At 60.3% G+C, this 15,570-nt stretch overlaps 1 protein-coding gene across 1 annotated transcript; it reads left to right on the top strand.

The window, feature by feature from the left end:
- The first annotated feature begins 897 nt into the window (after positions 1–897).
- Positions 898–4,599, top strand: EN1 (engrailed homeobox 1). The gene is made up of 2 exons (XM_075711432.1): positions 898–1,597; positions 4,283–4,599. The coding sequence occupies exons 1-2, from the start codon at positions 898–900 to the stop codon at positions 4,597–4,599; spliced, it is 1,017 nt and encodes a 338-aa protein (XP_075567547.1).
- Positions 4,600–15,570: the final 10,971 nt, after the last annotated feature.

The raw sequence follows: 15,570 nt of genomic DNA, 5'->3' as shown, positions 1-15,570 counted from the left end.
CCGTCGCGGCGCTCCCGCCGCCCGTCCCGTCCCGGCCCCACGCGGTATTTATGGCGGCGGCCCCGCGGGCGCCCATTGGGCGCGGCGTGGGGTGTCAGCGGCGGCGGCGGCGCGCCATTGGCCGCCCCCACGTGCGGGGCCGCCTCACGTGCTTCCGGTGCGAGTGAAAAAAGTGTGGCTGAGGGATTTTTTAGGGAGAGTTTGTTGCACGGACCGGAGCTGTCAGAGATTTGGCCTTTTTTTTTTTTTTTTTTTTTTTAAGGAAAAAAAAAAAAACCCAACAAAAAAAAAAAAAAAACCGAGGAGGAGGGGGGGGGGGGGAAGAATTAAAAAAAAAATAATAATAAATTGGGCCGGGCGGCGTGCACCAGCAGGCTGGCGGAGAAGGGCTCCGGCAGCCCGCGGCGTGGGCAGAGCGGAGCGTGACAGCGGGGCAGCGCGGAGCCGCCGCGGCGGCGGCGGGGACATGGGCAGATTTTGACGGGTTTTCGGGGGGCGGGTTTTTTTTTTTTTGGGGGGGGGGGCCGCGGTGTTGCCGCACACCTTTTTGGGTTTGGTTTTTCTCTCTTTTTTTTTTTTTTTTTTTTTTTTTGGTGGTGGAAATATAAGCTGATCGGGAGAAGGGGGGAAGGAGCCCTCGAGTGTCTCCCCGGTTTTGGATCCATCCGTGCGAGGGGGAGAGGAAAAAAAAAAAAAATCTCAGCTCCAGCCCAACAAGTGGATTTTATTCTTTTTTTTCTTTTTTCCTTTTTCTTTTTTTTATCCCCCCCCCCTCTTTTTTTTTTTTAATTTTTCCTCCCCCTTTTCCACCCCGCCACCCACCGGCAAAGTGGGGTGGGCGTAAAGCGGGTGGGTGGGGGGGACAAGAGGCAGCGATCTCCGTGGCGGGGGCTGAGCATGGAAGAGCCGCCGGAGGGGCACGGCCACCGAGACGCGGCGCCCGGCCCGGCGAGCAGCGGCAGCGGCAGCGATGGCGAGAGCGTCCCCGTGTCCCCCAGCCCCGCGCCCGCCTCCCCCGCCGCGCCCTGCCCCCTGCCCCTGCCCCGCCGCCGCCACCCGCCGCCCCCGCCGCCGCCCCCGCCGCCCCACCGCACCACCAACTTTTTCATCGACAACATCCTGAGGCCGGACTTCGGCTGCAAGAAGGAGCCGCCCGCGCCGGCCGGCGGCGGAGGAGGAGGAGGAGGAGGAGGAGGAGGAGGCAGCCGGGAGCGGGACGGAGACCGGGGGCAGAGCTCAGGTAGAGAAAACGTCAACCCGCTGCTGGCCCGGCCGCCCAACCCGCCCTCCCTCCTCTGCCCGGACTCGAACTGCCGTCCCGACGGCTCCGCGCCGCCGCCGCCGCCCGCCGCCGCCGCCGCCGCCGCCAAAGCCAGCCCCGCCGCGGCGGTAGGGGCGGCGGCGGCGTCGGGGGCGGCCAAGCCCCCCGCCGACGGGGGCGAGACTCACCCGGCGAAGTACGGGGAGCACGGCAGCCCCGCCATCCTCCTCATGGGCTCTAATAATGGAGGACCTGTTATAAAGCCCGACTCGCAACAGCCGCTGGTGTGGCCTGCCTGGGTCTACTGCACTAGGTATTCAGACAGACCGTCCTCGGGTAAGGAACCGCGGCGCATCTGGGAGCTGTTAAAATCGTGACAAGGTCGCCCCCCCCCTCCTCCCCTTCCCCTCGTGCCCCTTTGCTTTGGCTCCCGGCCTGCTGAGGACCTCGCGTGGGGAGGCGCGGGGGGGGGGGGGGTGTCCTGGGTCACCCGGGGCGAGAGGAAACGCGTCCCCGTCCCCCGTCCCGTCCCCCCCCCGCCCCCCCCCCCCCCCTGCTTCCTCCTCCGAGTCTCCCAAATTTGAATGTGACGCCGGGCCCCGATTCGGCCGCGGTTCGATGCGGAGAGCCGGCGGGCAGCGACCCCCTTGCCGTGCCCCCCGCCCGCCCCTGCTTGCCGCAGCCCCGGGTGCTCCGCAGCGCGGCGGCGCGGGGCGGGAGCGCTGCGAGAAAAAAGGCAGCGGATTCGGCCGCTCCCTTGTTTGGGGTCCCCCCCCACCACCTTATTTTATATTTTTTTCCTGGGTGCTGCTGGCCTTTTGGGGGTGGCGGGGGGGGTGACCTGAGCCACATGTTGAGCGGCTGCTGGAGGTGCGTGTGTCTGGGGGGGGGTGTGTGTGTGTTTTCTCGGAAGGCGAAGAAAAAGGGCTTTTTCTTTTTTAAGAAGGTGGTGGAGGAGCTGTTTCTGGGGGCCTCTGCGGCGAGGCAGAGCCAGGCAGGCCCTTAGGCCGCGCGTTGCCGCGGGAGCCGGTGCTCCCTGCCGTGGTTTTGGGGCCCGGCTCTCGGGGGTGGGACGTGTCTCCGCCCGGGGCCCCCTTTCACGCTGTGTACACTCTCCCAGGTGCCCCCGGCAGCCCCCCGATTTTATCACCGTTAGTTACTGGATTTAATTGTAATTTTTTTTGAAAGAAACGGAGGGCGAGGAGAGAGGGTCCCCCCCCGCGACACCCCGGGCCGGCAGCCAGGGCTCGGCCAGCGCGGGCCGGGGCCGGGGTGGGCTCCCTGTGCCGGCCCGGGGGGCGCGGCCCCGCCTGCCCGGGGGCCTCTGCGGGACGCGGGGCAGGCGGCCTTGCCCGGCCCCGGCCCCCGCTCCGCGCTGCCCGGCCTGGCTGCTCCCCGCCGGCGGTCAACGCGGAGCTATCGGCCGAGCCATCTCCATCCCCCGGTATTGACACGTCCAGCGACTCGAAACTCAGAAAAGCCGCTTTGATTGACTCGGGTGATTGATGGAGTGATAGAGCTGTCAGACGGCGCGGCCCTCGCTCCCGGCTGGCCCGGCCACGGGTGTTTCGCTACCGATTCCCAGGGCCGCCGTGCACCAGGCGATTCGCACTTGCGCCTTTATTTCCCTTTCTCCCCTTTCTTCGGGCGGAGAATTATTTCTGCGTGTCCTCCTCGGAGCTCCCTGCTCACCCCAGCCCGGAGGGGAGAAGGGCGAGGGGAGGCTGGCTCGGCTCGGCCGCCCTCTTTGTTGTGCTCGGAGCTGCCCGCCGGCCCCGGCCGCTTCTCCCGGCTCCGGGGACGAGCGGGCTGCGGCGGTCGGAGGCGCCGGCACCCCCGCTGCAAGGTGCCGGGGCAAAGCGATTCGCTCCCCGCGCCCTCCGCCCCTCCGCCGGCCGAGCCCCGGAGCATCCCGCCGGGCCCCGTCCCTCTCCCCGCCGAGCCCCGGGGAACCCCCCCCGCTCTGGGGAGAGGCTGCGCCGGGAGAGGAGCTTTCGGCCTACTCGGCGGGCAGGAGGCCTCGCCGGCCCCGGCTGCGGCTGCTGCAGGCGGGGGGCTGCGGGCCCGGGGCCGCCCGCCGAGCCCGGCAGCTGTCGGGGGATTTTCGCAGGCCCCTTTCTCCAGGGCTCCCTCCCCTCCCCGCTCCCCCGAGCCGGGCCGGGCCGGGCCGGCGTGCAGAGGACCGGGGGTAGTCCCCCCCGCGGCCGGGCGCTGCCCCCTGATGCTCCCCGGGGCCGGGCCGCTTCCCCGGCGAGCCCTGTGGCCCCTCACCTGCCCCCCTCCCGGCCTGGGGATGGGGCGGCGGGGGGGGGGGGGAGGCACCGCTTTCGGCGGGGGTTCGTGGAGGGAGCTGCAGGCGCGGCCGGGGGTCCCCGGCAAGGATCGGCCGCCGGAGAGCCCGGACGACCCGGGCGGGCGGCGGCGGGGCTCCGGGGTGGCGGCGGGGAAGGCCCCCCCTTCCCCGGGGGAGCTGGGCCGGCCTTGCGGGGGGGCTGTTGCCCCCCAAACAGAGAGCGGGGCAGCCCCCGGCCGGGCTGCTGCCGCCGGCGGCTCCCCGGTTGCCGGGCCGCGGCGACCCTGGCCGCCCGCGCTGCCCGGCGGAGCCGCTGCCCGCCCGGCGGGCCCTGGCCGGGGCCGTGCAGGGGGAGCGGGGCTCGTCCCGGCGGGGCGGGCGGAGCGGCGCCCCGACGTGTGCCGGGGCGGGGGGCGAGCGGGGCGCCGCTCCCCTCGGCGGGGCCGGCTCGGCGGGGCGGCGGGGGATGCGCGGGCGGCTCGGCCCCGGCCTCCCCTCTCCTTCCCCATCCTCTCCCACCGCCGTGCCGGGGCGGCGGTGCCGGGGTGGGGGGCAGGGGGGGGTGGGGTGGGGGGGACACACGGGACCGGCAGAAATTCGCCCGTCGGCCATTTTTCCGGCTGCCGGCGGGGCGGGGGCGGCGGTCGGTCGGTCGGTCGGTCGGGTCGGTCTGTCGGTCGGTCGGCGGCGCGGCCCTGCCCAGCGGCGTGTGTGTGCCCTGCCCGCAGGCCCCCGCACCAGGAAGCTGAAGAAGAAGAAGACGGAGAAGGAGGACAAGCGGCCGCGGACGGCGTTCACGGCCGAGCAGCTGCAGCGGCTGAAGGCGGAGTTCCAGGCGAACCGGTACATCACGGAGCAGCGGCGGCAGAGCCTGGCCCAGGAGCTCAGCCTCAACGAGTCGCAGATCAAGATCTGGTTCCAGAACAAACGGGCCAAGATCAAGAAGGCGACGGGCATCAAGAACGGGCTGGCGCTGCACCTCATGGCCCAGGGACTCTACAACCACTCCACCACCACCGTGCAGGACAAAGAGGAGAGCGAGTGAGGCGGCGCGGCCCCCCCAGCCCTGCGCCGCGGCGCCGGCCCGCCGGCCGGGAGGCAGACAGGTGCTATTTAAAAGCAGATCTATTGTCTATCCATAGTATAAGGACTCCGATTAAGAAAAAAAAAAATATGAACACTTACAAAAAAAAAAAAATTATCTCTATATAGCCAAACAGCATATGACCTTGTATATATTTAATTTCAGGTAAGAAATATGTGTAGCGATCTCTATTTGCTGGACAGTTTCTCCCCTTCTCTCTCTCTCTCTCCCCCTCTCTTTTGTTCGTTTGTTCGTTTTGTTTGCTTTACTTTTTTTCCCCCTCGATGTTCGTTGCTCTTGTTTTACAGTAAATGTCCGACTTTTCTGATCTTTCGTTTGATCTTATTTTTTTTGTGTGTGAATTTCTGTCTCTTTCCCCCCCCCCGACCCTGAGAAAAAAAAAAAAAAATCTGATCCACAGACTGCGAGACTGAACCCGCCGCTACAAGCCAAAGATTTTATTATGTTCAGAAATCTGTAGTCTGAAATAAAGTGTAGACTGTGTTCAGGATCCAGGCTGGCTGTAATTCTTTATTTTAGTGTATGGATGTTTGTGTATATATATACACGCAAATATAAAAAATAAATATGTATATACATACGCAATACACTGCGTATATAGTGCCATTTCGGTGGTGCATTTAGGTTTTGTTTTCGATGGATTAGTGCAGCAATTTTTAAAACGCTTGTCCCCTGTTTTAAACCCTGTCCGAGACCTTCGATTTTTTTTTTCCTTTTTTATTTTTCTTTTTCTACCCTCTTTAAAAAAATAATTCTCTTTGGCTGTTGCAGACGTGCCTCACCTCCCGCATCCCCCTTTTTAACAAGAAATAAAACCCACCTCGTAATAATGGTAATAATATATCACCAGCTCCTGCAGGAAAAATGCCTGAAACCGTCTGGACGTTTAGAGCTCCGGGATGTGTTGAAAAGGGATTTGCCTGACAGCTCCTTGACTCGCTCCGAGAGGGTCTGCTCCCACGCTGAGCGCCCAGCCGGGAGCTCTCCCCGGCAGGGCAGAGCCGCGGCGAGGAGCGGAGCGGAGCGATCGCCGCTCGGCACCGGGCGCTGCGCCGCCGCTCCCCGGGAGCGCTCCCCGCTGCCCGCCCCTGCCCTCCGCTCCCACTTTTAGGGCTCGGGCTCGCGTCTGTGCGTGGGAAGCGCGGGGTCGTGGAGGGCCGGCGGCCCGGCGGGACTCCCCGCCTGCCGCCCCCCGCTCCGCTTTTCCACCCGCCCCGGTTAAATTCGGCTGCGCCCCGTCCCGGGGGCGGCTCTCTTCGCCGCCGGACCGGGGGCACCGACGGGCCGGGCCGGGCCGTGCCCGTGGCTTTGTCCTCGGGCCGTCGAGGGCCGCCGTGGCCGGGCCTGGCGCCCACGCAGGCCTTGCGTGGGGCCCCGCGGAGCCGAGGGCGGGCGCTGGGGATCGGCTCCCCGCGGCGCCTGCAGAGACCGGGCGCCGGGGCGGGTGGAGAGCCGCCGGGCCCCCCGACGGGGCGGTCTGCCGGCTTTTCCCCTCCTTTCTTTTTCTTTCTGCTCCTCTGAATCCCTCCCCGAGGCCCGCAGCCGGCGGGGCGGAGGGCAGCAGCGGGCAGAGCTGGAGCCGGGGTGAGACCCGAGCCACGGGAGCCCCTCTCCTGCACCCCCCGCCACCCCCCGAGGCCTGGGCCATGCCCCGGGGGAGCGGGGCCGGGCGGGCCGGGGCGCGGGGCCGGGCGAGCAGCAGCACAGCCGGTGCAGCCTGCAGCTCCGCTCAGCTCTGCAGCTTCCCCCCTCCCTGCTCCTCGCCCCGTCGGAGGCATTAGGGGGTTTCCGTCTATGCGAGGAGAAGGGGAGCCGAGGGGCAGCGGGAGACGGCCTCTGCCATTTTTGTTTGCTTTTTAACCATTCCCGCTTAGCGCTACACTTAGCTGTCACCGACCGGGGATGGAGGCGCAGGCCGGGGCTGCCCTGCCCGGCCAGAACCCCCCTGCCCTCCGCACCCGCTGCCGGCGGGGCAGGACCCCTCCTCCACCCCACCGCAGCGCATCCCACCCCAGCCCCAGCCCGCCCAGCCCAGCCCAGCCCTCCTCTGCCCGCCGAGGGCTCTGCTCCTCTCCGCAGGCCCGGGAGCCGGGAATACTCGGAGGGCTTCAATAAACGTTGTACAGCGCCATCTAAAGTTCTGCATTTTTTTTTTCTCCCTTTCCTCTTTTCGATGGGATTGAAACAGAAACTTCCTCTGCCGCACCGAGGAAAAGAAACCGTCCTCCAGATTGCGAGCCGCACCGCTCGGGGGGAAAGCGGCCACCGAGAGCCCGGCCCGGCGGGGGCAGCTGCAGGGCTCGGGGGGCGCGTTCAGAGCCCCCTCCCCGGTCGCCCCTCACTTGCTGCTGTCGGGGGGACGCGTAAAGATTGCCCCCCCCAACCCCCCGCCCAGCTCCAATCTCAGTTCAGTTCTCTGCTTTTCTCATGTACCCACGCCTCGCACTCCCCTGGAGCTGCACAGGCGAAAAATGTCATTTCTGCTTAAAAATCGGGTAACGATCCTCCCCGAGAGCCGGACCCGGCCCTGCCCTGCCGAGGGAACGGGGCACCGACCCGCTTTGATTCCCCCGCCCGCGGGACGCGGGTGATGCTAAGGCTGCTTTCGGCGCCGGGCCGAGCGGGGCTGCCGGGGCCCCCCGCCTCCCCCCGCCCCACCGACAGAGCCCCGGGCCCGCTGCCTACCTGCGGCCCGGGACAGGCTCCCGGCGCGGGGGTCGCCCGCGGGATGGGGGGCTCCGGAGGAGGAGGAGGTGGAGGAGGGGATTCCTCAGCCGTGGGGTGTCCGGCCCAGCTCAGCTGAGCTGGACAAGTCAGGAATAAAGACGACGGGGGAGATATAGGGCAGATTAAGGGGAACCTAAAGAGGATTATTTAAACAAATCAGGCTTTTTAATGTAATTCTGCTTTTAGGATTTCTCGGCGAGAGCAGCTGAGCGGGGCATAGGAGGGGACCGGCGTAGGTCTGCCCTCGCTGGCTCCATGGGTGACCCCGTCCCCCGTGGGTACAGGCAGCCCCGCGGGGGATGCTCTCCGGCCGGCAGGCGTGGGGGGCCGGCCGCGCCCCCCCCCCGGGTCTCAGCACCGGCCCCGCGGTGGGCTGCGAGGAGCCGAGAGGTAAAAGCAGGAGCCGCATCGCCCTCCCCGTCGGAGAGGGACCAGGTGTGCGCGGAGCGGCGGGGGGAGGCGGGGGACACGCACGGGGGCCCCGGCCGGAGAGCTGGGGGGGGGGGTGGACGGGGCGGATGGGACCGGGGAGCCCAGGCCCCAGGAGGGGGCACCCACAAGCCCAGGCGGAAAAGCCCTGAAGGAAAAGCGGCTCCTCCCCCTCCTTTCCCTGTCATTGGAAATTAGGGTCGGCTCCCCCACACCCCAACTCTCGGGAGGCAGCAGCGCGTTTGTGGGGTGTGAATCTCAGCCAACGTCCAACAGACGGCCCCCCGCCCCCCTCCCCTTCTCCCTCCGCTGCGGAAGGACGCACCGACCCTCATTTCTCCCTCCAAAGCACCCCGAGAGCCGGGCACCACCGCTTCCAGGACCCCGGCCCCGGCCCGACGACACGCCCCCACCCCCGGGCGGAGGCGGCCCGGCGGCCTGCTGCTTTGCATATGCAAATGAGGCGCGGGGGAGGAGGGGAAGGCCACGCGTGGTCCCCCCCGTCGGTCCCCTCGGGCCGGGGCGCAGATCCCGCTGCCTCCTGTCACGGAGCTTGTTCCTTTGTGCCGCCTTTCGAGGAATCAAAGCAGACACGGTTGTGACACGTAGCCCGGCGGGTCAGAGGTCAGATTTCACAATCCCAATTACAATGATTTCTAATGATGTTTATCTTGCGGGCTCCGACGGCTGGGAGCTTTACAAGAGGGCTCCGCTCCCCTCCCCTCTGCTTGGAGGGCCGTGGGTGCGGGGGGCCCTCGCCTCGGCTCCGGCCGGGGGGAGAAGCGCTGCCCCCGGGCACCCAGCGCGGCGCCCGCCCCCCCGAAGGGCGCTGGCAGCCGGACGGCGGCTCCGGGGCGGGGGGGGCTCGGGGGTCCGGCCCGGGCCCCGGGCTCCCTCCGCACCCCCCGCTGCCGTGCTCGGGGCCACGCCGGGATTAAGCGAGCGAATATCACAGTGGTTACGTTACCAAGCACCGCACCTCTCCCTCCCCGTCGGGCAAGGTCCGAGGCAGCGCTAACAAGTGACTAAGCGGAGGTAGGAGCGCTGCTCGCCAAACAGGCGCTGGCGTTTGTCCGGAGCCGATCGCGGCTGGGGAAGCGGGGGGGCTGTAGGGCCCGGCCTTGCCCCGGGCCGCCCCCCCCAGCCCCAGGCCCCCCAGCCGCGTCCGAAGCCGCCCGCGGAGTCCCGGGGGGGGGGCGGGCGGGCGGTCCCGGCGGGGAGCTCACTCCGCCCGGGAGGGTCCCGGCAACGGGGGCACGGCCCGGAGCACCCCACCACCACCACCACCAACCGCGGGGCTCCGGCTTCTTATCGGTGAAACCGGTTCGATTTACCTTTTATTTTGTCTTACAACAAATAAACGCAGAGCGGCGGTCGGATCAAAACACAACTCAAACGGTTTCCGATGAAATCTAAAACCGTTTGGAAAAAGCTTCGCCGAACGGCGAAGGGCTGAAATTTGGAGAAAAAAAGTTAGAAATTTTGAGTTTAAAAAAAAAAAAAAGTAACTTTCCCTCTGTTGGGGAGTTGGACACGTAGCGCCCGAGCCCCAGCCTGGGGCTGGCTGTTGACAGCAGCGCGCAAGGTGCATCTTTATGCTCTACATCAAATGCCTTTGAAACAGATTTAAAAGAGTGTGTGTAAACTCGCTAATGGAGCTCTTGCTTCCGGTTGAGTAAGTCGGGGAACCAGACTTTGCTGGAAGTAGAAGTCCTTTGCTCTGAGATCTGATCTTTACCGCACCAGGTGAGCCACCCTTACACTAAAAAGAGTTTGTTTGTTTGTTCTCGGTCACTTTGTCAGTTGGGAGATAACGAGGATGCGAATACAAACTTCGGTAGCTGCGGCAGCGGCAGAGCCGTCGGGGGGAGGGGGGTGAGGGGGACGGGACGGGGCTGCCAAGCCGAGCCCAGCCCGCTGCGGCCCGCGGCCGTGGCCGTGCCGGGGCGGGCGTGGGGGGCTCGGCGGGGCGGACACGGGGCGCAGCCCCGCTCTGCCCCCGGGCCGTGGCCGTGGGGCTCGGCCCCGCGGGGCTCGGCTCGGCCACGGGAAGGAGCCGCCGCGCCAGGGCGGCGCGGGGGCACGGGCGGGCCGGGGCACATTTTGGGTTTTTGTTTGGTTGGTTGTTTGGCTTTTTGTTTGGTTTTTTTTTTTTTTTTTTTTCCTTTTCTCATCCTCGGTTGGGCTGCTTGGAGCCGCCGGGCTCGCTGGGCGGCGGGGTCCCGGCAGAAGCGAAGGCAGCCCCGACGCCGGGCGCTGCCCGGGTGGCACAGGGCGCTGCTCCCCCCCCGACAGCCGGATTCGAGCCCCCCCGGCAGGCGGGGAGAGCCCTCCCCGGTCCCCGGCAAAGCCCCCGAGTTTCCCGGGGCCGGGCAGAGCCGCCTGGCAGCGGTCACCCGGGCTCTGCACCCACCTGGGGGGCAGGGGCGAACCAGGAGGGGGGCAGGGGGCACCCCGGGGTGCGGGGCTCTGGGCGCCCCGTGGCATCCGTGGGCCACGGCCGCCTCCCGCCCGTCTCAGCCGGCGCCCGTGGCGCAGCGGCTGCCCAGCCCGGGACCTGTTTGCGCGGGTGGGGTGTGGGAAAGGGCTGCGCTCGCAAGCGGGGCCGCGCCGGGCTGGGCCGTGCCGCGCCGGGCTGTACCCACCAGTGTCGGGCCGGGCCGGGCCCTGCCGTGCCTCCCGCCGCCCCCGGTGCCGACGGGGATGCTCCCCGCCCGCTCCCCGGGCGCCCCGAGAAAGCACCGCAGGGACCCGAGGAACGGTGGCAGTAACGGGGCACCTCTCATTTCTCTGTCTGCCTCTTCCTTTTTTTTGAGTGTCAAATTAAAAAGACACCACACCCCCACACCCCCTTTTTACCCTACCCCCCGGTGGCCGCAGGCTCCCCCCCGGCAGGGAGCGAGGCTCGGGGACCCTGCGGGGGACACCGGTGCTCTCAGGTGTCCCCTCACGACAGCAGGCCTTTTAAGAAATAGGTGGAGGAGGAGATGCACCTGCATGGCCTCACCGGGCCCGGGAGCCAGGCTGGGGAGAGGTTAAGCTTAAACTCAAAAATTTGGAGTGAAGGGAGCCAATGAGGACTGTGCTCCGGTGGGTCCCCTCGGTTATAAAAAGATTGAAGAAGGCATGGGGAATAATATGAACTTTAAGATCAGTCCTGCTTTTTTTTCTTCCAGAGAACAATGCGTGCCTTATCTCCCTCTGAATAAATAAATCATAATTGCCCGACAGTTACCCGTTACAATAAACTTGACCAGATCTTCCAACAATTAGTTACGCGTTCTCTCTGCTCTGGTAAAAGTCTTGTTAAATGTGATGGATGTTAAAACAAGCTACCCTTGAATGTACTTTGCAAGATCTTTATTGGAAAAGTACAAGTATTGAAGCCTCTTAAGGAGACGAATCCATAACGAAAGAGGATGGCTGGTAAAAGATAAGATTAGAGATAGCACTAGATTTTCAGATAGCAAATGAAATACCAATTGGATCATGCCTCTTTAATGGGGCTTGGTGTTTTCCTGATGCCCTGGTGCAGCTTTTTTAAAAAAATTTAAATGTGTACCCTTTAACTTCAGGAGCCGGGCGCTGACTCCAGCAGCAGTTTTGCTGCAGAGGGCTGTCAGCTTGGCCCTTTCCACTGGCAGCTTCAGCTGCTTAAAATGCTGTCTGGGAGTTTCACACCTCAGGTACTGCAGTGCTCTCCTCTTATGGGGCTGCTGCAGCAGCACCTGGACCCCAGCTGAGAAGGTGCTTCACACTAGGCCAGGCTGGGAGCAAGCGCATGCGACCCATCAATGCTTAGGAGACAACAGTCAGTGCTTTGGATGGAAGAGGGAGGCTTGATGTGAGACTTGCTTCTGCTTCCTTAGCAGAGAGGGGAAAAGAGAGCTTTGAAGCCCCCTGACTCCAGCTCCCCACCAACCGGACTGGTGCTGCTCTCACTCCATCCCCATCCAACCCGTCCATTGGGTACTGGTGCTGCCCAGAAGAGCCCTGGGCCAACTTTGTAGTCAGCGACATCCATGGAAGCTGCCCCCAAGCCATGGAGTTGCAAGGCAAGAGCAGAGCAGAAGACTTGAGCACCAGCACGCAAAGAGCCCCAAGAGCTGGCTCCAGGAGATATTCTTCTGGCTAGGAACTGGCGTAGGCCTTACCATAGAATCATAGAATTGTTTATGTTGGAAAAGACCTTTAAGATCATCCAGTCCAACCATTAACCCAACATTACCAAGTCCACCACAAAACCAGTCAAGGGTATAGTAGCAATTTCATGTTTCCTGGCTTGGTGGCTGGATTATTTGTAACGACGTTTGAGGACCTTTAATTGCATTAAAAAAAAGATCAGTACCTTTTTTTGTTGTTGTTCCCTGGGAAGGGCTGAATTTTTCCTTGGAATCTCCCCATTTGTATATTCCTAGGTTATTGGCCTGGCTGTACCTGTGTGATGGGTCCTGGGCTGGAAGCTCTGGTCCTCCCTCGGGCAAAACAAGCAGGAGCTGCACTGAGGCCCCTATCTGCAGGTGTTGTGAATCAGGATCAGGCCCTGGAGTGGACAGAGCGATTTCTGTTCATGTTGGTGCAGAGCAGGGCGCTGAGAGTTTCGCCTGAGCCAGGCAAGGCTTCTGGGCTGCCTCCACACCAGGAGGCAGCACAAAGAAATTCCTTGCACATTTTCCAGCTACACCCATCGCACAGTGATGGGTGTTTTGGTGCAGCTCAGGTCTGGATGTTTATAGCACGGTGTCGCCTCCTCCAGTCCATGCTACTGGAGGAGCTGGTGAGGCTCCACGACTGTGGAAAAGCAGGTAGGGAATTTCACAGTGGAGTTTCACAGCTTGGAGCAAGAAGGGAGCTAAGCGTTAGAGCAGCAGCCTAGAGGTTTCACGTGCAGCCTTTAACTTCTATAGGACTTTTTACATGCAGGGTCATGTATTCAAAGTGGATTTCTGGATTAATTTAAGGTTGTTTGGGGCTCTCTCCCTTAAGTAAAAACACACAAGAGCCATGCTTTCTTGTGGAAATGAGCATAAACATGTAGCTGTTTCTGTAGTGGTTTAACACACAGCTGAGTTTAACAGAACATGTCTGTTATAGGGTGCATCACATAAACGTACATTGAGTCACGTTTTAGATACTGATCATGTCCTCCATAGATAATAATACCAGTTTGGGGTTGTTACAGGTTCTGTGATGTAGCTGTTTCATATTTGACTTTTTAAAATATGTTCCACTTACTTGTAGACCACACAAGCTCTACCGAGGACACCTGGTATCTATTAGATTGTTTCAGTCCGTGGAACAATAGCTAATCTGATATGACTAGCGAAGTTGGGAGTTTTGCCATTGATTTCAATGGCAGCAGGATGGGACTCAGAAGGCTGAACTGTAAAAACACAGCTCCATATGATTTTATTCACATCTAGCCTGTCAGGAATAAAACCCCACCAGCCAGAGGTCAGAGGAGCTGCACTGAGCTAAGGTGCATGCACGCAAGATTGCAAGCAGAGACAAACCACACACGCATGCGGATTTGCCAACTTTCACCTGAGGTTTAATTTAAAAATGAGCATCGGCTTAGCCTGAGCTACAACAATGGATTAGTGGCCTGAATATTGCTGTAGATAGGATAAATCTTGGCAAAAATAACAGGCGTGTAGCAGTGCCAGCAGAAAGTAGAGCATTCTTCTGTGCCTCACATATTGTACCTTTCTGAGCGTCCAGGTGAAGGTACAGTTGCAGTTAGCAGTGCCAAGCACGTCATCCTCCCACCTGAGGTCATTCCTGAGCACTGAGCCTGGTGGGAATGCTGAGCCCCTGCAAGTTGGCCGAGGTGCAGTGCGGTGGGTCACGGGGTAGGGACAAGCTCTAACTTCCCAGGGAGGTTAATAACACAAATGAAAGATTTTTCGCAAAAAAGAGTGAAACCCAAGGTGCTATAGAAAGCTTCCCGATCTCGCAGATCCCTTTTAATCCACTGACTCTTGACCACTGCCTGAAATTCCTGGGTGCTCTCCTCGCTGCCCCCCCAAATCCATCACAGAATTGGCATCAAAGTCAGTGTCCTCAGCGGAGAGCTGGTTTAAAGTGGTTTAGCTCTGCTGGTTTCACTGCCGTGCGACAAGGTGAATGCAGACAGCATGGGCTCCCTTCCCTTGAATGCTGGTTTACACCAGCTCCAGCTAAGTCCCTGCTGTGGCGATGCTGAGGGAAGAGGAGAACGTGGCATCCAGCCCATGCTTCTGCCTTTCAAGAAGGCTTATACCTTTGCCGTGGATTTTTGTACTTAGATATGCATTACGCAGTCAGTGGGTTCACTGCCCTGAGCTTGGAAAGTTTCTTGAAAGCTTTATTTAAAATTACAGGTGCTTGTCATGCTTCAAGCTCTTCTATATATCCAATAAATTATTAAAAATGATTTATGAAAACATGTACATGACTAAACATGAATGACATCATTATTGTTATTACTCTGTATCGGGGGCCAAATCCTGTTTGTGGGTTTTTTAAGGACTCCTTTATTTTGGGTTCTTCCTAAATCCGCTCTTATAGCAGTAGCGATTCTGAGAATTGAACTTATCATTTTCGTATGTCTGGCAAAACCGTCATTGAAATCACTAGGAATTTTGTGTGTATGAAGCTGAAAGTAAATCGGGGCTTCAGGATCTGTTTCTAAGCGATTTGAAAGAGTCTTAGTGTTTTATTTAATTTAGATGGAATGCACTTGCAGGGAGAGTTCAAGCGCTAAAAATAAATAAGCCTCTTCCCCATGTACAGAATGAAAGAAGATGGACATGGAGACAACTTCTTGAGTCACCTGGCCCAACCCTTTGCATCACACAGAGTAAGGGTTGCATTAATCCAGCCCTAAAGTTCTCTGTTCTTATCTTATGCATCTCTACTGCTGCTGCTTTAATTATCTCAATAGGCAATTATTGTGTTTGCACTGTACCACTGCAATTCTTTTTATGGTTCTGTTTCTGCAAAGATTCTTTCATTTAGAATAAGACCCAGGAAAATATTCAGGTGTTAAATGGGTTTTCTGGTCAGTTAAATAAAAAAAAAAGATAATAATATAGTTGTGTATAACTCTTTAATATTTAGTTAACTAATAGAATTGTCTTCGTACTGATTTTTGTCAGTGTCAAAGCATGCATTGAACAGCAAATGTTTTAGAATGATTTCTGGGTAAACCAGAACAAGTACTAGAATAGACCTGAGTATCACATTTGTCAGAAATCCTTCTTTGGAGCTGTATTTTGAGTAAGAGAGTATAAATTAATTCAGTTTGAGCTTTTGTAGGAGTAGTGAACTAATTGCAAATTAACGTAATTTATTATTTGCCACAGAGTTACTGAAATTATTCCGTGACCATTTTAAATAGCCCTAGAAGGAAGAAAAATCTCTAAAGCCAGAGATCAGAGCTGCACCAATTTTCAGCAATCCACAGGTCCTGGGAGTACAAAGCCATCCCCAGAGCCAGCCCTAATTCAGAATAACTACAGCTCCTGCATTCCTGGCACACCACAACAAAAGACAATAAATGGAGTCAGGTTTTGTTCGGTCCAGTCAGCCCTCGCTACTGTGCTGCAGGCTCAATGGTTTGCTTCACACGAATGCAGGACTGGACTCAATATGTGCCTGCTTTTTTTCTTTATCCTGCCCCTCCGTCCCCTCCTTTTCTTTTTAAATGTATGAAGAAAGAAAAAGTCGCTCCACAGTTTTCAGCATCAGCCCCCCAAATTGCATCTTATGGTG

Source organism: Pelecanus crispus, chromosome 5 (assembly GCF_030463565.1).
Source record: "Pelecanus crispus isolate bPelCri1 chromosome 5, bPelCri1.pri, whole genome shotgun sequence".
Lineage (NCBI taxonomy): Eukaryota > Metazoa > Chordata > Aves > Pelecaniformes > Pelecanidae > Pelecanus > Pelecanus crispus.
Note: the sequence above shows the minus strand (reverse complement) of the source record. Positions and strands in the feature narration are given on the sequence as shown.

What these genes read in the sequence shown, in the direction of transcription:
- EN1 (XM_075711432.1), top strand. Translation starts at nt 898, where the DNA reads ATGGAAGAGCCGCCGGAGGGGCACGGCCACCGAGACGCGGCGCCCGGC. An exon ending in TTCAGACAGACCGTCCTCGG is followed by an intron (nt 1,598 to 4,282) that starts GTAAGGAACCGC and finishes CCCTGCCCGCAG; the next exon opens with GCCCCCGCACCAGGAAGCTG.